Genomic DNA, 26,444 nt, shown 5'->3' on the forward strand with positions numbered 1-26,444 from the left:
TTGGGCAAAACAAATGTGACAGAAGAAAGAGCAAAAAGGATCCATATTTTCATGCTTCAGTGTATTTAACATCGTTCTATAACAGACAGTCAACAGCGCTCTAGACTGAAACATTACAAAATTTTTTCTTTTCCCCATATCAATGTCAATTCATGCAGTGCTTTAAACAAGTGAATCCACACTGTTGAGCACTAAACCAAGTCTCAATGTTCAAAAGTAAACATATTAAAGTCTCCCCTGCAGAAACCCCTGCTGTGAAACAAATTGAAAATCAAATACAGCGTTGTTTTCTATAATAAGAAATAATTGGACTCTTTTTAGAGTTGCACTGAACTGGTTAATAGCCACTGTGTAAGGAAAGTACTAATTTCCCCAGCTTGGGATATGTGTGTGTACGTCTAGTTATTTCCAAGTCAAAAATGCAGTAATACAATATCGTGTACCAAAGGGGCCACTTACATGTGCACTGAATCTGACTTTGTTTACCTTTCTGCAGGCCATGTGGCTGATGTTGCAAACGGATGAGCCTGAGGACTTTGTCATAGCTACTGGGGAGGTCCACAGTGTCCGTGAATTTGTGGAGAAGTCATTTAAGCACATTGGGAAAACCATCATGTAAGTACAAAGATGAGAGAGCAGCCACAGGTTGAACATTTCTAGCATGTCATATTTGCTGTCTTACAGAGTATTGTTTGTCTACATTCTCTATTTCCCCCCCACCCACTTTCTAATAGTAACATGTGAGACCTTCCAGGCACAAATGACTGCCACAGTGGATATGTCTAGTGGTGCCCTCTAGATCACAAGTAAAAATGTAAGTGGGTTAGTCTTAATTTTTTAGTCAAGGTCTTCATTTGCTGCTCTCCCATTCACTCCCTGTCTTGGGGGCAGAGATGCCCCTCCAAAGATGGGCACTGTTAGTGCTGTTCATCACCCTCCCACGAAAGGAGCTTTTCTGCCCAATTCTTTATTTTGTGTCCCTAGATCCCCCTCAGTCCTGCTCCCATCCTCTGCGATCTGAAGAGGTGACACCTGCCAATCCTATTCTTTCCACGCGACAGCCTGTCGGCCACACTACAAGACTTATGTAGCAAACCACTCCATTCCTATTAGCTCTTCTCCTTCTAAACCATAGAAATCTTGAGCAGTGGGTGCAGAATGTTTACAATGCATATTCCACATAGTTTGATTGAAAATACAAAATTCCTTCTCAAGGCCATATAATAAAACCAGGATGGCTTGGTGAGCGCTTTCTGTAATTTATATTTTTATTGTTTATTATTTTTTCAATTTCCCTCCTTCTGTATCTTCTCTGGGCCCCATGCATCAACATACCAATCTCAGCTGGAAAAGGGAGAGGAAAGCCACAGGCTCTTCCATGACGCTAGCACCAGGGCTGTTCCTCGGGCCATCAAAGTCACTTGTGCAGCTGGTGAACTTTTGACAGGGCCAATAAGTTTTACTTGGGAACAAAAACTTGACAAATTCAATAAATATGCAGAAGTGCACAGATATATACAATATTATTTGAACAGCCAGTGGGTGGCTGGGAGGTAATAACATTTTCTTCTCAATGAGTTTTTAGTGTCTGGTTTCAATTTTTGGCATCAGCTTCCAGAAAAAAAAATTCTGATGAGGGAGAGAAAGACTGTATTTACAGTATTTCTAACCCAAAGGATCAGTTCGGGGAATAAGTTTCTCTCCATAATTTTAGCATTTCTTGACTGCGAGATGTCCCTGTGATAACACATTATGCCATATGCCTTAAACACTAGTGAGGTTTGAGAGGGTAAAGAGGAGTTAGTAGGAGCTCTAGTAATAGCTTTGTCTTTCTTATTTTTTCTTCACTTTTTATACTTTTGTTTCTTGTATTTATAAGCTAATTCACCCCAGTAAGCATGGATAAGAAAATGCTGCAAATTCAATTGCTCCATATAAGAAAGAATTCTAGTGATTTTGAGAACTACTTTGCCCCTGTCTAGTATTGTTTATCAAAGCAAGAATGAATGTTTGGTAAACAACTTCTTTTTTTTTTTTAATTTTGATTACCTACAATTAGAAAATTATACATATAGGTTGGTACCTATCTGAATGTCTTTATTTGCAGTGGTTCCCCATATCATAGTTTCTTTTGATGTTAGTAAATTTATCCATTAGTTTAAAATTGAACTCCCTGCTTTCGAGTTGGCCTAAGAAGTCTCAGCATTTCCCAAGAGTGACAATTCCACATGTATTTTTCAGAAAGCAAATTAAGCCCTCAAGAAAACCTAAAGGAAATAACAAGTCCACAATAAAAGTGAAAGTACTTTTATGAATAGCTTCTGTTATAGAGGGGATATTAAAGGCTTAGTTTAGATTTAGTTGTTCCTAACACTCCCAATTTTGTGTCCTGTTTAATTTTTGCTCACATATGGCGCTATGTGGTGGACTGCATATCATTCATGTTGGTGTTTACTGCAGTCAGTGTTTGGATTGAATCAATCAGTCACAAGTTGCTCTCTTAGAAAAACTTCACAGTACAACTCCAAATGATGAGGTAGGGCAGGTATCTTCTGTGTACAAAGGTATAGTTGATTTTTTAATTACTAATCAAAAGAAGTAATTTTCAAAAATTGTATGAGAACTCACATGACACCAAGTGACATGGATTTTTAAGAACATAAATTACTTTAGAAATGGGGGCTTGGCTCTACTGAAATTTTTCTTTCTTGTGAACAAGTTAATTCCTTACGCCATTTACAGTGTATAACTGCACATACGGAGACTAAGGTGACATTTAAATGCTAATGATAATTTTGTTGCTGACCATTTTGGCAATGGTGCAATTCTGAACATTTTGGATATAGTCTGTCCTGATAAACCAGCCATTCTTTCCCTGTGCTCTCAGGGTGGGAATAATGTCTCAACAGATCCACTACTCATCTTTCAAAATGCACTAGATGTAAAATATTTCTCAGGATTTGGAAAGTTTTGTTAAGAACCTCCACAATTTTTCTAGGTGTCAGCCTAATCCATGCTTTTGCAGTGCATACACACACAGACACACTCTCCTTGCCCTCACTGGCTTCTTGGCCAGCCAGCTGGTAACCTCTCACATTCTTTGAAACCCCCAACAGCTTTCCACTCCCACCTCCTCCAGTTTGAATATATCTTCTTCAAGGAATAACCTGGCAGCAAAATCCTCCCTTTTAGCATTGTGGGACCCCAGTGGTGAGTCCCATTGATCTGTTACTTTACAATTTATGAGGCATCTAAGAAGCAGTACACCAGAGTGCAATTGCTGAACAATTTCCTGTGAGGATGGCTGCTTTCTTCGTATCTCCCTTCCTCAGAGTTGTGTTGAGTTGTTTGGGGTTCCTGGGGTTTTTTTGCAGGGTTACTGGTATTATGAAATTTTGCAACCTCAAAAACTTATCTGGGAAATTTACAGCACCTTTTCCACTGCTATAAGTATTGCTGTGCAATTGCTGTGCAATCTGCCTTTCAAAATTGATGGAATAATGGAGTAAATGACCAGGACGGATGTTGTGGCAAACAATAGTTGGCAGAGCTCGTGCCACATCTGAGAACACTGGGCACATGTGCAGGGACTCCTAACTCTTTGTGCTTTGTCAGGGAAAGTTATGTAAAATCTTAGCTGTCGCATCATGATATTGCAGTAGAGAACAGGAAGAAAAGCAATCCTGGCTTTTCATCAACCAGCTAAAAATATGAATTTTATTTTTTTAGGTTTTTTGTCTTCCTAACAATTCACATTAACTTGTACAGCTGAAAATCCAGGACAGCCTAAAAAGTCTTTCCAAGAACATAACATAATATTCTGTTCTAGACAGTCATTAGCACATGTCAGGACTATGTCTTCCAGCCAAAATAAGAGAGAGAGAAATTTTACTACATTTTTGTAACTAATGAAATGAACAGCTGCAATAAGACTGATTCTCTCTCTGAAATTGACTGTAAACTGTACACAGAAGTTTATCTAACTTGTCTGGTTTTTTTTCTTCTAACATTTCTTTTTCAAGGGAGAAATTTCAAACTATATTTATATAGTCCTCTGAATCATTCAAATTCAGTCCTTTGTACTACCAGGAAAGCCTCAAAGCTACAAATATTTTCCCTTGTAAGGATTACGGGTTTTTTTCTTTTACTTTCCTTTCTACTTATTACTAATTAAGTAGTACTTGGGGGAAACACTTCCCGCCTATAATTTGAACTACAGCAGGGTACACGAAACAGGCAAATGCTTGTCTTGACTAATTTTCTGTCATTAATCTTATTAAATTAGAACAGGATTGCAAAGATAGCCTGAAACCACTACAGCGCTCAGAGATCTTTGCAGACTGCTAGAAAGACTGCTGTCTGCAAATGAGGAAAGTAGAAAAAAGCAAAAGAAAAGAAAAAACTGTTCAAGCTGCAGAAAGATTTATTGCAGGTTTTATTAATATAAAAATACATGCACATTTGTTACAGAAATAGTCATTGCTTGCAGGATCAGAATTAATTCAGAAAAAAATGAATATTTTACTCCAGTCATTTGGCTCTACATACAAATTTTATCTTAACTAACGTGCTAGTTGGTCTTATAAAAGATGACCTTAAAAAGGGGAAGTTTGCAGATAAGCTATAAGGTCTAATGAGGTGAACTACTAACAGAAGTGGAGCAGTGGCCTCTTCAGTGACAGTGAAGCTTGAACTGAAATTTAACTGAGGGCAGAGAGTTTTTCTGGTTTGTTTGTTGGTTTGGTTTTTTTCTTTTTACCCTGAAGTAGAAGGTTGGGTTACAGAAACACATGAGATTTGAAGGATTGCTGTGAGAATGGAAAGCCAACAATATGTTAGTAATGGTGCTGTGGGGAAATGGAAGAGGAGCCATCAGAAGTCATCAGCAAAACAGCTGCTATTTCCAGTCTCGTTTGCCCACCAAAAAGTGCTGGCTAGCTAGTGCTATGTGTTGTATTTACCAGCTCAAGAAACTCAGACGCTTTCAGATAAAGAAGGGAACAGGATCTCATGCAGGTACTGGAGGCATTTTGAAGAGAGTTGAAAGGAACCCAACCAGGTTGGTGAAGAGTGCTGGCCTGGGTGAACACACATGTGCATGGGTCCTTGCTTAGGACTGTACCACTTTTGTCACTATTCTTGACGCAGAGTATATATTTTAGGGGGCATTTAACCCACCTCAACTGGGTAATTGACTCTTGCAGCTGAGCAGGCTTTCATTACTTTCTTATTGATATAAGGTTTTATCTGTAGGCAGACCCGATAATAGTTCTGTTTCACAATTCAAATTAAGACTTGAAGACTGTAAAAATTTAATTATCTGATTTTATACTTCATAAGAGGTATGACAGTTTCTTCCATACGAAGACTGGGTGAGAATGAAATATGGAGTTTCGTGGGAGATTCTGTATTCCCCGCCCTCAAAATTAAATTAAAATATTTCTCACAAATGCAGTTCAGGAAAATATCTGATTTCAGGTCAGCTGGACATACATTTAAAGAAAGAATAACTTAAATAGAAGTTTTAAAGCCATTCAAAAGAAAAAAATCGATTCTGAAGATGTCAAAGCATCTCCTTTATATACTATTAATATAATTTTGTTTCAGGTTGACACTAATGTAACTTACTTGAAATTACAACTTTTCTCTTCATAATGCTTTGATTTTCACTGAAGCATTACTATTGTTTCAGAAAACATTTTCTTCTCAACACCAAATTTCACAAACTGGAGTGAAGAGATAGAGCTTCAAAAGCTTTCCAATTAACTGGAAATACGTAAAAAAAAAAAAAAAAAAGGAAACAAAAATAGGGAACCTAGCATGTATTCTTTTTTTAAGTCTTGTAATATGGGGAGTCACAATTTAGATTTTTGAAATTTGAGCTTGACAATGCGTACACTACAACAACTATAGCATTTTTTTAGCTGTGTTTGTCTAGTGAAAAAAGCATTGAAGAACTGATTCACCAGAGCTTTTGAAAAAGAAATTTTAGGTACATTCCTTTATGCAATACTTTTTCTTTTGATTTAAGCACAAGGTTGTGGTTACGCAATCTCTATATCCTTGATTGCTTTGATGCGTCAGAGCTGCTGGCGAGGTTGGTGGTTGAGTTGGTGGCAAATGAACATATGAAGAGTCATGCTTAAAAGTTTTCCTTCAAAAGATTACTTGCAAAAGATATTAATGGTCTGTTATATGGTGTCAGTTTTGCTGTTTATAAAGTGCCAAGACAGAATGAAGTGCTTTGGCTTAATTTTGCATGCAACAGAAATCAGGCCACAGATCTGAGAAGTCTACACAATTGGTATATCATATTACCTGTGGAGGAAAAGCAAAATTTTCCTAAAATTTTATTTTTATTTAATTTATTGTTCATTTTTAAATATAAAATTATTTTCTATGGCATATATTTCATTTTAAAGGTCTACATGATTGTTTTATTTTCCATAAAGAGGCTGAGCAGCTGTAGACATTAATGGTTTTAAATATTTTTTTAAAATACCATCAGTTCAGTTTTTATGTAAAGATCAAACAAGGACATGAAATGCATATACTTGTTCAGTTTATCTGTGCTTCTGTGAAGGACTTCATTTTTAGTTGATTTCATCACCACCACAAAAATATATGTACTTTGCCTTGTTTGCTTCTCAATTACATCCATTCAGACCATTTGGCCCATTGCAGTGCTATTCCCACCACTCCTCAATTATCCTGGCTCCCCTGTTTCCTTCCCTGCCCAGCTCACACTCCACCAGCTAGGTACCCCTGCTTTTCATCCTTACAAAATCCTCTATACCTGTGGATGTTTTCATAGCTTGAAGCTTGCTCTCTTACTGAATAGTTATAGGAATGAAAAATAATTGGAATCTCCAAAGCTGTAAAACACAAGGAGCATTGGTCACTGCTGATAATAAGTATTATGATAGTAGTGATCTCCAGATATGGAATTAGCCTTAAAGTAAATGCAATCCATCCCTCTGTAAATCCAGAATTTAAAAGCTCTTGAGGTGAAGAACTTTTCAAGCAAGTAAACTTGCACATGCATTTGAAATGTAACTAACTTAGTTTTATGGGAATTTCTGAGGTCCTCGATAGCAGTGGTATCCACCATAGTCAACAAGTGACTATCATACTAAGCAATCCCAAAGCACCCATCTCCAACAGTGAGGCACTCAACATGGAACTGTAGATGCAAAGGGCATCAAACCTGCTTTGTTGGTAGCAAGTGGAGAACATTCTGGCCTATGGCTGATGCCACCAGTTGTGGCAGCAAACCCATCCTTTGCTTCAGTGAGAGGGTTAAGCTACACAGTGTGGGACAGACAATGGCCTTGCTGTAGAGGCTTGTTGTCTGCAGGACCAGCATTTTGTGAAAAGCCTCCACCAGGCCAGCAGATGCCTGCCTGATAGCTCTGGGCTTTGACACCAGCTGGGGTTTGGGGGGATCCACTCCTCATCATCTATAAATTTAGCCCAGTCCTGATTAGTCAAACTTACTTCAGTGTTTCCCCCAGGTTACACAAGACTGTTTTCTTGTCTGTGTGGGCATTGGCCCTAAGGAGCAGAAATTGGGTAGTCTGTGGCTGGAGCTACCTAAAGCCACAGCAACACAGGGGTTCCCCATGCCTCTTCCACCACGCTTATGCTTCAAGATAATTTGTCATGACATCTTCCAGTTAAAAATTCTGATGGCAATTTGACTATAATTTAAGGAGGGGTTTGGTGGTTGGGGTTTTTTTTCTCTTTCCTTGTGATTAGAGAGGGGAGGGGGAGTTGTTTGATGAAATGGATGTCTTGGTGCTGGTGTCAGCCTGGCCCCTGCACAGTCCCTTTTATCAGCAGTATGGTGTCCCCAGCTGTGAGCATAGAGGTGCCAAGAGCAATTAGAAGTGCAGCTATGAAACGTTACTTTGTTCACAATGTACTTTTCTTTTTTTTTTTTTTTAACTTGTGAACTTTTCACATTACTGGGCTGAACAGAACGGGTGGAGATTTCTTCTTAAGCTATTTCTATTGTTATATAACTTTGATAGCAACATTAAGTGAGTCTTTACTGGCTCGACTGAGCCTTCTGGAGCCTGTTGGGTGTTAAATGGGGTTCTCTGCTCAGTGACCTCCAACAACTGACGTCTCCTGATCTAAGCACTTCCTGTTGTTTTACTGGTGACGGTTAGTTTTCTATTAAGCTCATTTGAGTCCTGCACATCTTTACCCTCTGCCCTTTAAAGGGAGGGGCTAATGTTAGTTTTGGCTTCTGAATGAAAACTTTGCAGTTCAGGCTTAAAACAGAGCAACTGCAAAAAGAGAAAGAAGGAAAATTTAAATTATAAATCATCTTTAGCATCATGGCATGACCATTAACAGCTGACTTCACTGTCACTATTATCTGTTGGAAATTTTTTCAGTGCTAAGTGTTCCCAGTATCAAGCATCCTACAGGCTTTGCTAGTCATTCAAAAGTCATGAGTTGTGTTATAAAAATTGTGGGATTCAAAAACTAGTAATAATGCATATTTGGTATTTCTTTCTCCCTTTCAGTGTCTTAATTTTCATGAGCACACAGAGGTCACATCTTCAGACTTTTCTCCTTAGCCCTCAGGGCTAGAAACTCAAAAATGAAGGCTGAGATTGTCAAAGAATTAAATTCTTCTAGGAGCTTCAGGAGAGGGGGTGGGGGGTTCGGGTGGGAGGGTGGAGCAGGGGAGCAAGGAGAAATCAAATCTTTGACAAAATCCGAAGAGCTGACAGAACAATTAGCAAGTGGGAGGCAAAGGTTGCTTTTCTTTCCTTGCTGGTGACTGAGGCGAAATAGTCAAAATCTCAGTGCTGATTTAAATTATATGGATTTTACTTAGACATAAAAAAAAGGTAGTTGACTTCATCATCATATTTTTATGCCAGTCTGGTGCAGAGCCCTATGGTATATACTTAGAGGGAAAAAGCAGAGAGGATAGATTTTCAGTCATAACTCTGGATTTTGTATATTCAATGGATTAAGTTTGATGCAGCGATGTATGTTCCTACACAAGTCATCTGAAGCATTTATTTTGAGTGGGAGCACTGTCCTCAGGCATCGAGGCTGCAGGCTGACCTCCCCAAAGGCAGAGCTAGTCACCCACCAAACTGTTCCTCTTCTGCTGCTCCTGAAATTTTAGACCAGGACAGTCTATAAGAGAAGAGTTCACAGTGCAACCAGATCATATAAATTGCAGCAAATTGCAGGCTGTTCAACACATGTGATACTAATTTGGATAAAGTAGCTGTCTTTCAGCTCACAGATAGTAAGTAGCATTTACAATACATATATGTGGAGTGCCATGTTGAGGTAGGACTAAAACCTAGTAACTGTTTTTGTTTTGTTTGTTTTTTTCTAGTTAGGCACAAATTAAATTATGCAGCTTAATGCTATTCAAACAGAGCTTCACGTCTATAAAATTAACAGATTAAAGAGTTCCTGAAAGTATTGGCCAAAATACAAGAATTAAAAATATTTTAAGAAAACAACTTTGAACCAATCCACAAATGAAAAACCTCACTGTCATATTTATTCACAGATACATGAGACCTTATGAAATAAGGACATTTTATTTTCCCTTAGCATTATGTGTTTAATTTGGAAGTCTTGTATTTTAGACCTTCCACTGAATCAAAAACCAAAACAAAGAGACTTCAAAAGCCACTGTTGCTTCATTCAAGTCTAAACTCTCCCTTTGTTCCTATAGCTAATGAGTTTATACTGTCCTGCAGGGAGAATCGACACCAGCCTCAAGTAAATGAAAGAAAGCCAAATATTGGTAAGATCAGAGCACTAAAGTAATTATGGGTTGATTAAATGTTTATCTTCTTTACAGGTGGGAAGGGAAGAATGAAAATGAAGTGGGACGATGCAAAGAGACTGGCAAGATTCATGTGACAGTCAATCACAAGTACTACAGGCCAACTGAAGTGGTAAGAAAATGCCCTCTCTTAGCTTTGCAAATGAATAATCCAATCACTCAGCCAATAAATTGCTGCATTTGGCCAGCAGTCTGTGAAAACAGCTTAATTGCACTCCCGCTGCCAGCTTTTAGAGCTCTAAATTAGCCTGCTTATTGGCCCCCTCACAGCCAGCTACCTGGGAAGAAACAAGTGAGCAGGCGGGAGGAGCGGGTGGCCCTGTCACAGAGAATCTTGGTCAGCCTCTCTGAGTGGGAGAGGTGGCACTGTAGGGGGTAAAGCATCACATGGGAAACAAAACAAAGCGTAGAACATCTCGTTGTTCCTTCTGATTGTGAATGGGAATATAGTCACCTCTCCTCCAGCTATGAGAGCAGAAAGCAGAGGAAGGTGGGCACTGATGAGCTTCATTATGTGTTTCATGACAGTGTTTCAACTTCATCCAGTGAGTATCCCCTGTCCAGTTTAGATCTTTGTAACTATGGGTACTGCAAAATTCCCGTTTTAGAAGTGTGTGTGTGCTTAGTTTTCTTGGGTGCTTTGCAGGATCCCACTCAGCAAATGATTGTTTGCAGAACACATCTTTACTCCTAGGAATGCGCCAGCGAAGTCTGCCGGGATACTAAACCAACACATGCTGCCAGCAGGACCAAGTCACTAATCCCTGTGCTCCCATCACCTAATCAGCATTCTAGGAGAGGGAAAAAAACAACAGTATTTCCAGGTCTGCCAGGATGGTGGCAATGTGCAGAGATAGAACAGGACGAAGCCTGGTTTCTGGACACGGGGAACAGTAGCACCAATTGTGCAATGTAGTAGTGGATGTACACAGGAGAGGATGTTCTCCTCTCCTTGGGGGAGTGATACCAGCCCCACTGGCTGCTGACACAGCACCAGCTGTCAGGCGATGAAGAGCTGTCTGATTCAAGCAAGGGGATGACAAGAGCACCTTTGTGTTGCAGGGTGGGAGTGGGGAGCCTGCATGTGTGGAAGTGGACACAGGTTCTAAAATTGAAATTCAGAGAACAGAGACTTTCATGTTATGTTAAAAAGGACTGGACCTGTGTATTGCAATCAAATGCTAGGAAGTCATTAAGAGCTGTCGGTCATTCTGTGCTGTGGTAAGGTGTCAGGATGATAAGGAGGACAGAGACAAAAGGACTTGCCAAACAGGAAAAGGACACTTGACCCAACAAGTCTCTGCTTTGTGAGACCCACTTTCCTGCTTTGTCATACCTCTTACTAACAAGTACATATTCGCTCTTCAAAATTCACAGTTAATGTGTAGCTGTTTGGAAGCCATCCCTGTAGGCTGTAGTTCCACTTTATTCAGAAAGTGCTCAGACACTTTCTGCTGAAATAGTGGTGCCCATGGTCTCCTTTTTCTCTGTCCTTATTGGTCTGCTTTTGGGAATACAGTTTCTCGATTTTAAATTCAGTTCACTATACATTTGTCCATTTTGGAGTAGTGCATAAGAAGACATCTGTCAGGAATACTCATGTAATTTCTAGTGGATCCATATATGCATATAAGGATGTATTCATATACAGAGTGGATTCTGGCCTGGAAATAGCACTGTGTATAAACACAGTAGATGTCTGATGTTTATCTGAAATTACCTGATCTGTCATAGGCCACCTTCCCTTGAATGAGGGCTTTTAATACAGTCCCTACTTGGTTCCTGTGGAACCCAAAAAGGCTGTGAAGCTGCTCAAGCATGATCAAAGTAGAAGCACAAAATGGTTTTTGAAGTACCTTTGTCTCAAGGAATAGATGAACTGCGAGGAAACTCCTCTATGAATAGATGTGGCATCCTTTTCCTGAAATCAGTTTCCTTTTTAGAGCATCTCAGAATGGATACACAGAATCACTTTCTTTTTTTGAAATTCTGATTTTATTTTCATTCTTTGTCAGAGGCAGGCAAACTACTTTTTGTTTCATTCAGAGAATCACATCTGTGCAATTCAAAATACTAGACCAAATTCCAATCAATTGCACAAAAGCAAGGAAAAGCAACAAAATTACTAAAACAGACTGACAGCACGTGTCCCCTCCTGCCACCCATACCAATACTGCTGAAGGCAAGAAAGCCTCAGGTTGACATTTTGGAAGAAGGCATAGCCAGATCAGTTAACAGGAATTCTGCTGTTGAATCCCAACAGACGCAGAAAAGCTGATGCTCAGATTCTCATGTCTTACTTGGAAACATTTCTGTCTGTCTATCTCTCTAAAATTTAACATGGTATTCTGGAAAGTGAAAATAAACATAATTTAATCTTGTGTACAGTCAGTTCTGACAGTGCCAATACATTCATTTGAAAACACATTTGTTTTCTTCAGTTAGTGATCCTTGGGGTCAAGGCCTCCCATTGAAAAGCTTAGCTGTACTGAAGAAGAAACCTTGAAATGTGAGACTGTCTTCTGGTCAAACTAAGTAGACCCTTTGAATGCCTTGGCTCTAAATCTCTTCACTCTGCTTTTGACTGCTTTGGGGCCCCTTGATATTTACTGGCCTTGGGAATTGTTCCTGCTAATGCTTCCAATGCCTGTCTCTCTCCTTCCTTCCTTGTGTCTTGCCAACTACAAACCTATCAGTATCGTTTCTTTCAGCTTGTATCGAATTCCTATCAGTATATTTTCTGACCCATTTTAAATTGTTTTTGGAAACTCTAACCTGCAGTAAGGATTGGAGAAAAGTTATTACTTTTCCCTTTCTTAAAATCAACAGTTTTCACAGGAACTTCATGGCAAGTTTGCTTTTATACTGATCTTTATACTACACTACGAAAGATGCTTTTATGCATTTTGCAAGTTTTTTAAGCACGTGGCTAGCGAATTCATACTTTACACTGATTTTCTGCCCTAAGCATGTAAAAATCAGTTCCCACTAGAGTTTATTCACCTGTGAAATGTAGGTACTTCAGAAATTATCTCACTACTCTTTTCTACTTAACGTTACAGTCAGAATGTTCATATTGTAGGTAGGCAACTTAATCTATACTTGGATTTAAATAATCTATTGAGTATTTACAAAAACATATTAAAATTAATTTATATATTTTAAAAATTAAAACTGAAATTCAATGAACTGCCTCAGTAAGTTGGAAACGATCATCCCTGCAGCACACGACGTCGTAGGCATCAGGTCTCTCAGCCCCTGAAGTTGGGTAATTTTTACAGAATTATGGTCTGTCTTTAATTTTCTTATCTCTCAGCAGGACAATTACTATTAATTTGTATGCGTAAATTTCCCTCGAAGAATTGCACAATTGCTTCTAATTAAATTTTGCCAAATAACCTGTGTGAGTAAAAGTGCTTCTATTATTTTTGCATGGCAGATATTAAGCTAACAGTTCTACAGAAGCTTGCTTCATTTCATTGCCCTTTCCTGCAACAATGAAGATTAACCCCAGGTCTCACTGGTGTGTCCAATCATCACAGAACTTAGATGTATATATCTCTCAGTTAGGAGTTTGTGTTACTTTTTTGAACGGGAAAAGAAAAGAAACCTTTCAACCATATGTAAATGTTTTTTCTCTGAATCTAATGCTCTACATGTGTTACAGGGAATTCTTCCCCTTTCCTCCCACCTGCATCTGCTGTTTTCCTACAGATTGCCTAGTGTAGGAACTGCAGGTTGTATCTGTGCATCACATTTGTTATAGGCTGGCATGACTGTAACTCTGAGGATGCACATGCATCATCAATGCAAATTTCCCTTCTTTAAGCAAGCCCTGGAAACTCTGTCACAATGTGATGCTAATATTTAAATAATCATCTGGCCTCGTATTATTCTTCTTCAAAGAAAAAAGGTCATACTAACTTGCTAACTTCTTCCTTTTGTTATACACCTTAACATTGTTCTCCCAGTTCTTTCTAGCACTGATATAAATTAAATATATATACATGTATACATTTATATATATAATCATATATATATATATGATTTCTCAAGTTTTCTGTGTGTTGCTTTTACTAAACTTTGCATCTTTGCTTAACTGTGTTTGGCCTCAATTACCCTTTTCCCTCCTTGGAATTAAGCAGGATGGCTTTAAATTTCAGTCTCTTCAGATGTTTTTTTAAAAATTCAGCTCTGTATTTCCCATGTTTCATAGGATTCCAGTAAAAAATTCCTTGGGGCATATCACATTCACCCAAAGTCAGCTTTTTTACAGTCAAAAACATTTTTGAACTCCTCTAAGTGTTCCTGCCCTAAAGAACATTTAGAATCTAGTGAAACCATAATCACAAACCCCTAAATGCCCCACACTTCCACTTTAGTTTTCATACAAGCTTCATTTCCTACTCTTAAGTTCAGAGCCGCCTGTGACTGTAAACTGTTCAGATATCTCTATGAGGAAACAAATGCTTCCCTTCCTCAAGGACCTTTTTTGCTCATCAATGTCAATATGTGGCCTGTACTAATACTCATGAAAATGAAATGGGAGCATTTAAGGAAGAATAATCTCAGATGATTTTCCTGTCTATTTTCCTCATTAGCAGCCAGGTAAAGAAGTTCTGAGTTGTCATAATACTGAGAGTATTCTCTTTTTTTTTCTGCTTGTTCTGAAAATATATGTTAGCTTCTGAAAACTATTGCTTCTCTTGTCCTTAGTTCTCCTCCAAGGTGACTTTGCTGCCACGTCAGCCAAAATGTTTATATTGTTCCTTTCTTCAAACTCAACATTATCTCTGCATTGCTTTGCCACCCTCTTCCTTTTATTTGTCCCTCCTGCTAATAAAACCTGCAGTAGATTTTGTTTGTTTGTTTGTTTTAGTGAAGGCCTTACATATCAGGCATTTCAGAGGTATCTTTGAAAATATACATATCAAATTCAGCCAACTAAAATAATGATCAGTAGTAACTTGTCTCTGTATAACATCTAAGTAGCACTTAACATATTTTAAATGTTTCTCAACAAGCACGTGAAAAAGGTTTTTTAAAAAATAGCATCACTGTCTTTCTGCTTCTGAAACATGTCTGGCAGAGCAAACAGACTACACAGCTTGAGTGATATAGAGCAGCAGCAAAGTCAGGGGGAGAGCCTGACGGCATTGTGTTCTGCTGCCATTCCTAGTGGATGCAACCCTTCCTCCACAGATAGCTTTCTAGTTAATCTCACCCTGATTTTGTTCATCTTAGTTCTTCCTTAGGAGATGGGAAGACCATTACTGCTATCATGTTTTCATTTCAATATGTCACCAAACTGGAGAAGCTTCAGCAGGCTCATGTACAGTCTTGCTCACTGTCTTGTTTAATCCTCTTAACAGACTCTTAGCAGGAGCCCTAGTTTACCTCCTTTCTTGAGGGAGCAGATACCTAATATGTGCCCCTCCAGCCCTCCCACACACAGTTCTGACTTTTTACTTCACAACTAGCTCATTACATCAGTATTAGACAGCCACATCCAGTAAAGGAATCCCTCTGGACACCACTGCTCATATGCTGTGCTTTACTCGTTGCTTCTCTTTGCGTCATCCTGCTCCTCCTCTACTGTGCCTCCAACAAAACATTTCTCTGGCAACTTCTACAGCTGGCTCTGTTCCCCTTCTTCCTTCACCACCTCTTTCTCTGCTGTCATTCCTGAGGTTTTGAAACCAGCCATGTGTCATCTGTGACCTTCACGTCTTCATTGATCTTCCTGAGAACATCAGCCTGTCTCTCTGAGTCTGCTTTCCGATCCTCTAATGCCACAACCATCTGACAAGACTAGCCAGAGGAAGAGGGTGTCCTTACATCCTGGGGTCTAAGTTGGAGTGCTTTTGCACCTTGGTTGTTGGACCATATGTTCATTTACAAGACGAGTAGTTTTTCTTTGGAAATGTTCAGACTAACTGAAGAAAGCTCTGACTAACTTTGGGCAGTACAACTTTCCATTCTGGGTGGATAAAGAGATTGCAATCCCATTGAAAAGCTGTGTAAAGATAAAGCTGTCACCCAGGCAGAAGAGTCGGTGGTTTTAATTCGTTGCTCATTTTTCTGAATGCTGTTGACACACAGCAATTAGTGGCAATCTTAGATGTGACAGATCCAGGCTCAACTCCTGAAAACAGATTTTTAAATTAAACTTAGGTGACTGGAGGATTAAGGCTGAGGGAGAGATGAATGAGGATAGAAGGCTGTTTACCTCCTTAATTAGAAACTGCCTGATTCAGCACAGCATCCAAGCAAGTGCTTCACTTCAAGGGCATGAATAGTTAATAGGGACAGTTTCCATACTACTAGCTAAGAGTGTGCTTGTATGCATTGTTGCATCTTAGTATGAAGCAAAGCAATATATCTGTGATGGGAACTGAGAGGGCCAGCCTGAACATTGTGGGAACTCAGGAGGTGCCAGCTCATTATTCTTGTTTGCCTGCCCCATTGTACTTGAGCACAGTGCTCAGGAGCGGAGATGCTGAAATAGCTCAGGAGAATTTCTCTAGCCAAGTTCTCTTAGGGTGCTTTGCAGGCAAGAAGGAATTAGATCAAGTTCATGCAGTTTGTAGTTTTAATCAACTGCTTCTACAGTGATGTTTCCTGCCCATAATTCTTCTCTGCCTTCCTGGCAGTGGGGGGTCTTACTGCCACCTCTTCACTTATTTATGTTTATTCATGCACAGAAAGTCTCTCTTTATCTCACCTCCTATCCCCTTGCCTCCCCCTTCTCTTGGCCTGCCATTTGGCCTCCTCCTCCCCCTTGTTATCTCTCTCTGTTGTCTCACCCTCATTTGGACCATCCCTTGTTCTCTTATCACTGCCTGTCCTATGCCTGTCCCATGCCTATCCCATACAAACACTCCAGCAGATGTGGTGGGAAATGCAAAGCCTCTGAAGGGAAGTCATGGGAGTGGAAGAGAGCCTGGAGCAGGCAAAAGCCAGAGCAGAAATCTGGGCTTAGGCAGCACCAAAGACACATTTGTCACAACTGCTGTGTTCCCTCCTGCCAGCAATCTCCACCACCTACAGACTATTCCCCATTTCCTACATGAGTTCAGACATTCAAAAGAGCCAAACTGTGGTTCAGGCCACATTTTGGAGTGCCCAGTGAGAGTGGCAGAATGGCTCAGCACAAATCTGTTCCCATCAGGGCTTTCTGAAGACCTTGGCATCAGAGGTGGTTGAGGTCACTTACACACCTGATTGCTGGTTCACATTCAAAAGTGGGAGCATGTCTGAAGATCTGTCTCCCTTTTAGAAGCTGTTTATTTTATTTTACAATAGGGTTTTAAAAGTCAAGCAATGTGTTAACAATACTTCTCATTTTGATTGTTTCCCACCTCGTTGTAACCTTTTCTTTTGCGTGTTCTGCCAACTCAACCCTTGCAATGGTTTTAGAATGGCAGCAGAAAACTGTAAATGACATGATTTATATGAAAATAAAGATGGCTTTTGAATACAGAGGATATGAGACAGAGGTGAGGTTTCCTTCAACAAATCTGGAATTAAGGGCTAGGCTCATGTCTAATTTCTTCAGCCTTAGCCAGAGCTTGCTTGCCTTCATCTGTCTCTGTTTTATTTTATGGGTGAGTGGGTGCACAAAGGAAGATGACAGCCCCAGAGTGTTCATTTGTTTTATCTTGAGATCATTTTAGTGTTGGTAAAAGCAGTTTCTGCTGGGTTTGGGTCAGCAGATGCCTTGACATTGGCCTTTTCAGCATGGAGTCTTCCAGTCAGTGGTTTGCTGGGGTAATAGCTCTCTCAAGCCTGGGTATGCCATGGCACCTAATATTTTTCCTCCTTGAAAGATGGTACTTCAAGCTACTGATTCTCAAAATTCTATGCCACCTTCTGCAAAACATCTGTCATTGTTACTTTGGTGCTGCTGAAGGTGTTATGAGAGTGAGCACAGTTGTCCCTCGGAGGGACACTCCAGGGCAGTGTGAAAGGGCTATATGGACCAGGTAAGGAGAAATGCATAAAGGTGTAGCCAGTTCTGAGGAAGGAGGACGGTTTGGGGGTTTGTCTCCAAAAGCTTTCATTTCATGATTTTTCAGGTGTTTCACGGTCCAAAAATGACAATAGACTTTCTTCAATTTCTTTTCTTTCTTTATTTATCTGAAGTTTATTTCCAGAGAAAATGTAGGATGTTTTAACTTCATGTACGGGAAAAAAAGTCAAAAAATATTCTGCTCAAAGAAAAAAAAAAAAGAGAAAAAATTGACTCTTCAGTGTTTCTAAGGCAAGCCTAATTTAGGGGGCAGGTACTTTTTGACCAGGCTATTTCTTAGATTGATCCTAGAGATCTTCTGTCTCCCCAAAAATGTCCACAAGAAGCTTTTGCTCAGACTCTTATCTCTGTCCTTCACCATTTGCAATTTCTCTCAAAAGGACAAATGGTGGAAAGGAAATAGAGGTTTGGAAGTGGTTGCTTAAAAAAAAAAAAACAAACCCAACCTTCACTTTTCCGCTCTCTCATCTTTACTCTCATCTTTAGAGTCATTATTTGTAAATTAATAATTTCATGATGGAGGCATGAAAAGGTGGGACCTTTGTTATTATTGCTACCCTGTGATGATGATGATAATGTTGAGGAGTGCTTGACCACCTTCCAGATCTTCTTGTCTCATCTTTGTATTCCACTAAAAACCTGTAGCAATGATTCTGACCTTATCAGAACTTACAAAAAAAAATTTGCATTGTTAATTATTTTTTTGTATCCTTAATATTTCCCATCTGTCCAAGGAGAGCTTGTACGGTTGAATTGCAGGGGAAATTGAGCCTTGCAGATATAAACAACTTTTAAAAGGTGGTGGTGTGGGGGGTTGTTGCTGAATAAAACCCTAGAAAAATTATCTCTGTGGCATAACATCTACAGTACTTGTCATGAACCAGGAAATGGATCTTCATGCCCATCTTGGATGCTACCCAAATTGTCTGATGTCCCAGCTGGATGGGTGAAAGAGGAGACAGTAATTATCTGCAGGGCAAGAGTGACTTAAACATTAAGAGCTTTATGCCTTGGATCAGCTGGAATTTTTGCTCATTCCTCACATATAGTCTCTGAGCTCACCAAAGCAGACAATATGAAAAATATTAACAGGATTCAAGAAGACATTAGTAATAGATTAAGAGTGCATGCCTCCCTTGTGAGACTTTTTTTCCTTGATTTTTTTTCTTTCAGTTAGAAAAGTCTAAAGGTGAGTAGGTGAAGTCAATTTTAATAATTCACAGACAATAATACATATATTTCTTACTTGACAGAGCTAGTGTTTAAACTATTAGCATTGTCTGGCATAACATGAAACAGGATCAGTCACTCATCCCTTTGAAACCTCTAACCTGGCCTCATTTAAATTTCTTCCTTTCAGCTTTGCCAGTATGTTTTAATAGTCTTGGTGGAGCTCTCAGCTGCCTTGTGACTGCAGACTTTATCTACCAGGTTATGGTTAGGAATAGAGTAAGACAGCACCATTCCTTGTCAGCTCTTCTGTATGCAATGACACAGAAACCTCAGTGCTACAGATAACCATTGAAATTCAAAACAGAGTACTTGACTGCTGAACAGAAATGAGTTTTTAAATCAGATTTTCTTTTTGGAACTCTGTTCTGTAATTTTTGAAAGCACTCTTACTTTTTTTCCATCCTCCAAATTGCTGAGCTGGTACTACTTTGCAGTCATCCTTTCTATTGGATAACTGTAAGGGGAAAAGCAGATTAACAGTAATGAAAACAAAAAAATATGGTTTAAAGTAGGACACCTGCCTTTTTTTTTACAGTGATCTGTGACAAGTTCATGTTTGTTATTCACTGTGTCTGTTACCAAGTTAGTGCTTTACAGACCTTAGCTTTAAAAATTTCCAGATTGGGTGACTAGGAGATGAATTGCTTTTGTTTTTATTTTTAATTCTGCTTGACCCATAAAATATTACTTTTCCACCTTCTGATTTTGAAAGCAAAAACATATATTGCAGCTTCTTTACAATAATAAAGGCTTCTAACTAAAGCAAGTGGTTCCCACTGTAGTTTTTCCTTAGATAAGAGTTGTAAATTTCCAAACTTCTGATCTTTGGCGGCATTTCCTCTTGATCCAAGTTTCTATTTCCATCTGTTGGTGGAGATTAAAAAGTGGGTTGTGAAGGTGACATTGGAAACAGAGGAAATGTGAGGTTTTAGGAAAAGCTCAGGTAGGGCCAAGTTTGTTCTGTGCACTGTTTTCGTATCTATGAAACAAAGCCTACTGGGGCCTCTTCATGTACTGCAGTGTCACCACTGATCACATGTTGTGACATTCACTCCTCACTCAAACCAAATCTTCTGTAGTGCTAATCCTATAAAATTACCACAGTCTTTTATCCTGCACATAGTTGGCTGAGAGAGCTTGCAGATGAATATCCAAGGTGGTATTTAGGTGTTTTTCCTGACCTTTCTTTCTCTGTCTCCTCCCAAAGGTGCTTATTGGTATTATTTCTGTATTTTACGTATTTGTTAGATGCCTTCTGGATAGCTTCTGGGCTTAAAATAAAGGCCAAAGTTAATCTTGACTGATGAAGTGAATCCCAGGAGTAAGATACCTCAGGAACTGTAAACAAAAAGTTGTCATGATTAGAATGTGACTAGCCCTACAGGTAAGCCACCCACCTCTATAATAATTCAGTAGCTGTGGCATAATGAGTGCAAGGGGTAGGTGGACACAGAAGTAAAAACAGAAACATGTGAAGGTGCATTATTCACCACAGTAGAGACTGACAGCAGCAAAGACTTACGAGCACTTGAAGAACAGCCAAAGGGCGTTGGTGATGGATGACAGGCAGTTTGTGCGCTGGAAAGCTCACAAGAAGTATTCTTATTTTTGCCTTCTAGTATTAGTGACCACAATTAGTTCAACTTTGGCTTAACTACTGGATGGAATTAGAAGAAAAGAAAAAAAAAACATGATTGACTTAATTAAGTTCTTAAATATGGCTTTGTGAAGGATTTTCTACTCCAGAGTAATGCCTGGACAATTATCTTTGATACCCTTGATAGCACAGCTTGCTATGACTGAGAATACCCTGGATGCAAACATCCGCATCCAGCAGCTTCTTCAGCTGTGATATCCTTTCAGAGGAAGCAGGTGTCAGGACCATGCTTGCTGGGTGGAAAACTTCTGGGAAAGTCCTTCCTATGTACAGGTACGTGGCAGCTTATGTACTTGCTGTGGGTTTTGTGAGGATCAGCATTATATACCAGAGTTCATCAAAAGGGCATTTTGTACACTGACATAGAGACAGCTTATGACTTACTAGGACTTTGAGCTGGGAGGGACCATTTAGAAATGTGACAAAGTGGTTGGAGTCACTGTTTCTCTTGGTTGGAGCTACCAAGGATTGTCCTATTTATCGTGGTAAAAGGAAAGGGTCAGCTAAAGGGATATGCACAGTAGTCAGAGGAATGTAATCAATAACTCTTTCCACACACCAGTGAATGCCAATAACCACTAGAGGCAGAAATAAATAAATATATTAGATGTGAATGCCTTCTTGGTTTGTATACCAACTTTTCCTTTGTTGCTGACTACCTTTTTTTTCTGTAAAGCCTTGTAGAGGGCTGACCCTGGCTAGATGCCAGGTACTCATTACAGCCACTCTCTCACTCCCCTCTGCAACTGGACAGAGGAGGGAAAAAAACAGCGAAGGATTCATGAGATCAGGTAAGAGCTGAGAGAGGTTACCTACGGATCACCATCACGGGCAAAACAGACTCTAAGTGGGAATATTAATTGAATTTATTGCTAACAGGATCACAGCAAAAGAATGAGAAGTAAAATAATCTTAAAAACACCTTCCCCACCACTCCTCCTTCCTTCCACGTCCTCCCTCCTCTCCACCAGAGCTGCAAGCGGACAGGGAATGGGGATTATAGTCAGTTGTTGTTTCTGGGTCCCTCCCACGGGAGACAGTCTTTGATGGACCTCTCCAACATGAGTCCATCCCTCGGGCAACAGTTCCTCATGAAACTGCTGTCCCGTTGGTCACCCCTCCATGGGGTGCAGTCCTTCATCAAGGAGAAGACCCACCGGTGGGTGCAGACCCACCGGCGTGGGTCCCCCGTAGGGACCACAAGTCCTATCCGTGAAAAACCTGCTCCATCGTGGGCTCCTCCCTCCATGGGCTACAGGTGGGTCTCTGTACCCCAATGGTCCTCCATGGGCTGCAGGGGCACAGCTGCTCCACCAAGGCCTTGACCACAGGCTGTAGGGGCCTCAGCTCCGGTGTCTGGAGCACCTCCTGCCCCTCCTTCTGCACTGACCTTGGTGTCTACATTGCTGTTCCCATGTTCTCACTCTGCACTTCCCTGGATGGAATTTCTGACTGCGCAACAACCTTCTGTTCTTAAATATGTTATCACAGAGGCATTACTATTACTCCCAACTGGCTCGGCCTTGGCCAGTAGCAGGAAGCCTGTCCTGGACCTGGCAGGCATTGGCTTCACCAGACAGGGGAAGCTTCTAGCAGCTTCTAACAGAAGCCACCCCTGTACCATCACCCTCCTGCCCCCTGCTAGCCACAGAAACCCCCTACAAGCCTGTAGAAGTTGGGTTGTCCCTCAAGTCTTCCAGTGTCTCTTTTAACTACCAAGGACTCAGTGAGACACTATTTGCAGAGCAAAACTTCACAGGATATAGTATATCAAGAATGCCCTCAAACTTTGGGTGATATGAAGGCTTCCTCAGAGTTCCTGGTTCCTGTGCAACCTCTCAAAGACAGTTCAGGATATTGGCATGCTCCAGTAGATGTATCACACCTGTGTGTCACTTCCAAAAGCCATGAGTGGATTGTTGAGGCAGAGTAAGGAACTTTACATCAAGTTCCTCTACATGAAAATGTTCACTTTGGATCAGGATTAAAAGTGAATCAATACACAATTAGAATTTTTTGCATTTTCCTTTTATTCATTGCTATCAACTCACCAAATTTTGACCTCATAATAAATACCATCTAACCAATTACAGGGATCTCTGTAGAGATGCACTTTGAAGAAAGGCATTCTATTGCTGTAAATTATTTTAACATAGGCTTTAGATATTGGAATAATTTCTGAATAAGGAAAGGGAAGGTTAGACATTTCTGTAAGGATACTAATTTAGACTATAATGCTAATGGGAAGAGATGACTTGACAGTGCACTGGTGGAGGTAAACAGACTCATTTCTCTGGAAAGAGTGTTGACAAGCAGTGATTTTTGGGAAGCCTCCAGACAGAGTCCAGACTCTGACTTTAGGGATTTAGGTAATATAAAAATTATTATTATTAAAAAAAAACCAAACCAAACAAAAACTCCCAAACCAACTCAAACATTTGCATCAGCTGTGCCTGCAGTTTTTTCTTTTTTCTTTTTTTTTCACATACTTTTGTTCTATTAAACATTTCCAGAAACACTGTACAGTTAAGCCTAGCCCTGTGAAAAGGACTAATATCCTTTTTTGATAAACTCTTCCTGTGTTGCTTTTGTATCAAATCAAGTACATTTCAGCTGCAAGTTTAGTCTTCTTCAAAAGAATAAAATATGTAGGGCCTTGAGCCTGATAGACTTCATGTGGACATGAACCAAAATGATCATATTGAATATCATGTTGTTGAATATGAAGTGGCCTTGCATATTTTCATGGCCTTAGGCATAGATATAAAGATGGCTCCCTCCAAAACCAAGTTCCAGGCATGCTTACAAAATCGTTTCCTCATGTCCCATACAGTGTTTTGCTTTGGTTTGTTCTCATTCCCCAAATTAATTTTTATTTTGCTTAATAAAGTGATGCTTTGGGGAGAGAAAGCTTACAGGTATTCTGTTTTGGTGCTTCTTTTTTGCCCCCCTCTACAAAACATCCCATTGATTGCTGCTGCAAAGAAAGCAGATTCCTCTTTCTGTACCCTCAGATCCCTCCTGAAAACTCTCTTGTTGCCCTCAAAAATCACTGTACTAGCGATGTGCTGTGACTTCTTGTGCATCTTGATGACCACTGCTGTTTTTTGTTGTCTTCTTTCACTGTCTACTCATTTGTGCTCCATTTCATGTACTGTGAGCATGTGCATGCAACTTGACTTAATAATTTAGCCTGAACAAAGGAGAAAAATCTAATTACATCAGTATGAAATGCTTCAGTGCAGCAGAAACAGGTTAAATTAGCTCATATAAAAGCCTGTTTGTCACAGTAGCAGTATAACTTCACGTTATTAGCTAGTTCAGTAATGTGCTGCATGGCCTTGCATTATGAACATTTTGCACAAGAAAATTTCTTTTGGTCCTGATTTGCAGCACAGCTAGAGGAGGAAGATCCTTGGTGATGGCAGAGGTTTTTAGACACAGACTGTAATAATCACCATTATACCTTTGCAAAGATTTTAGAGAAACGTATGTGGGAACCTGTTTATTACATCTGTTAGGATTCTGACTCATAAATGCAGACTTCCACCTGCATGAAAAAGCTGAAGGAAGCATACCAAACCTAGTTCACTGGCTGAGTAACAAGACAGCTTTTCAGTGCCCTGAGACCCAAGGAGCTCATCCTCTTACTGGAAATTCTTTGGATACCATCTTTAAATGTTTTACAGTATTTTTATTAGTACTTTCCACTCTTCAGTGGATCAATGGAAGCCTGTTCTGAAATTCTAGGCACTTCTTTCTTTGCATTAGTGTTTCAAATTAATGGTCTGCAACTGTAAACTCACATATTTGTACTGACACATTTTTTAAATATAAAGCTCTCATGTTCCTGCAGTTAAAGGAAGATCCAAAGAAAATGAGAATATCTGGCACTCCAGTCTCCACTATCAGCTCATTAGCCAATTTTACAAATTTATTCTTCATGCGGAAAAAATGTTGTGACGTAGTGGCTTGTTGGCTGTATCATACAAGTGCTATACTGGTAACCACGTTACTATAAATTTCAAACCTTTTTCTTTTTTTTATTTTCCACGTACTTTTATAAGATGTATTTTATATTCAAAATTATGGAAACATTGTAAGCTGTAAACGTGGTTTTATCTAGTCCTTATACGGACTGTATAACACCTGGCTTTTTCTTCAATCAAAAAGATCCAGTTAGAATCTTAGAATAGAATTGTAGAATATCCTCAGTTGGAAGGGACCCGCGAAGATCATCAAAGTCCAACTCATGGCGCTGCACAGGACACCCCAAGAGTCACACCATGTGCCTGAGAGTGTTGTCCAAATGCTCCTTGAACTCTGGCAGGCTTGGTGCTGTGACCACTTCTCTGGGCACCCTGTTACAGTGGCCAACCACCCTCTGGGTGAAGAAACTTTTCCTGATATCTGGCCTAAACTTGCCCTGACTCAGCTTCATGCCATTCCTTCAAGTCCTGTCACTGGTCACCAGAGAGGATAGGTCAGCACCTGCCTCTCTGCTTCTACTCATGAGGAAGTAAAAAGTACCTAATAGATCCAAATAGACTTATCCTGTAGTTTTTCTATTAAAAATTGGAAATTCAGGGTTAAGGATCAGATTGTCATTGATTTGCTGTGACCCTTGGGTGAGCTATATACAATTTCTGATGCTAAAGACTCAGGAAGTTTTGTGTAGAGAGTTTCAGAACTCATTTTCATTTACACTGCGACCTTCCTATACTACTTTTACATGAAAATGGGCTTTGCAGGGGAAGTTTATTAAACTACTTGAATGAAGGCTCAAATATCAGCTTAATTCTGCTAGTGGCACATGTCATGTCCAGTATTTTTGCAGGGTTGAGGCTTGTCTCCTGTCCTGTTTCTTTTCACCATGTGCTTGTGCATAGGGTGACTTATACCTCTCTATTGAGATACATTGTCTTCATATTCTGTTATTCTCCCTAGCCTTACACTTAATTCTCTGCATTCTGATCATCTAATCACCCATCTTCCTATACCATCATTAGTCATTCCAGTATTTTCCTTCCTCTTCCCCCCACTCATCTCTTACCACTCCTTTTCAAAGGTATTTAGACATTGCATTTTACTGTTGCATCTCTTCAGAACTAAAATACTTCTGTTTTATGTAATTCCTTTTTTTCCCACAAAAGAATTATGAGACTCTTGTTCCAGAACACTAATTTCCCACTTCTTTTACTCCCCAGCACCTACTACTGCTCTCTGCTTTTGCTGCCCAGCTAGCTGAACACGCAAGCATCTTCTCAATCTTTTTGCAGAAACAGAACTTCAGGTTTTATTCTAGGAGATGCCTTTTTAAAAGATTTCCAAGAATCCCACCTTGTGCTTACACAGAACAAAAACAAAAAAAGCACATGCCTGGAAATACTCTACAGGCAAAAACTGGGGAAAGAGTCCAACTTCTTTGTGGCTTTTTTTTCCCCAGATATTGGTAAGTAAGTAAAACAGAACTTGATTTGGTGTTCACTCTTGATGAGATGCATGTGTCATGAACATACATGTGCTTTCTCTCTCTTTCTTCTCTGTTTAAATCCCATTTAAACAGTGCTTGGTGACTGTTGGGAGTTGTAATCCCTGTGCAACTCTGTCATGAGGCAAACACCAGCTGCAGGGACTGCTCTACAGAACAGTCTGAAACCAGTTGAGTTGCTGAGGAGTCATAAAGG

General features: G+C 39.8%; 1 protein-coding gene across 2 annotated transcripts in view; it reads left to right on the forward strand.

Annotated features, from left to right (window-relative positions):
- Window positions 1–26,444, forward strand: part of GMDS (GDP-mannose 4,6-dehydratase) — a 417,587-nt gene that overhangs the window by 332,188 nt on the left and 58,955 nt on the right. For both annotated transcript variants that reach the window (XR_003531447.1, XM_027666309.1), the window contains exons 8-9: window positions 497–615; window positions 9,851–9,947. Coding sequence is in view for 1 of the 2 variants with exons in the window: in XM_027666309.1 (XP_027522110.1) it covers window positions 497–615; window positions 9,851–9,947 (216 nt within the window). In the remaining variant the exon portion in view is untranslated. The remainder of the gene's footprint in view (window positions 1–496; window positions 616–9,850; window positions 9,948–26,444) is intronic.

Source organism: Corapipo altera, unplaced genomic scaffold (genome assembly GCF_003945725.1).
Source record: "Corapipo altera isolate COAL_440 unplaced genomic scaffold, ASM394572v1 118, whole genome shotgun sequence".
Classification (NCBI taxonomy): domain Eukaryota; kingdom Metazoa; phylum Chordata; class Aves; order Passeriformes; family Pipridae; genus Corapipo; species Corapipo altera.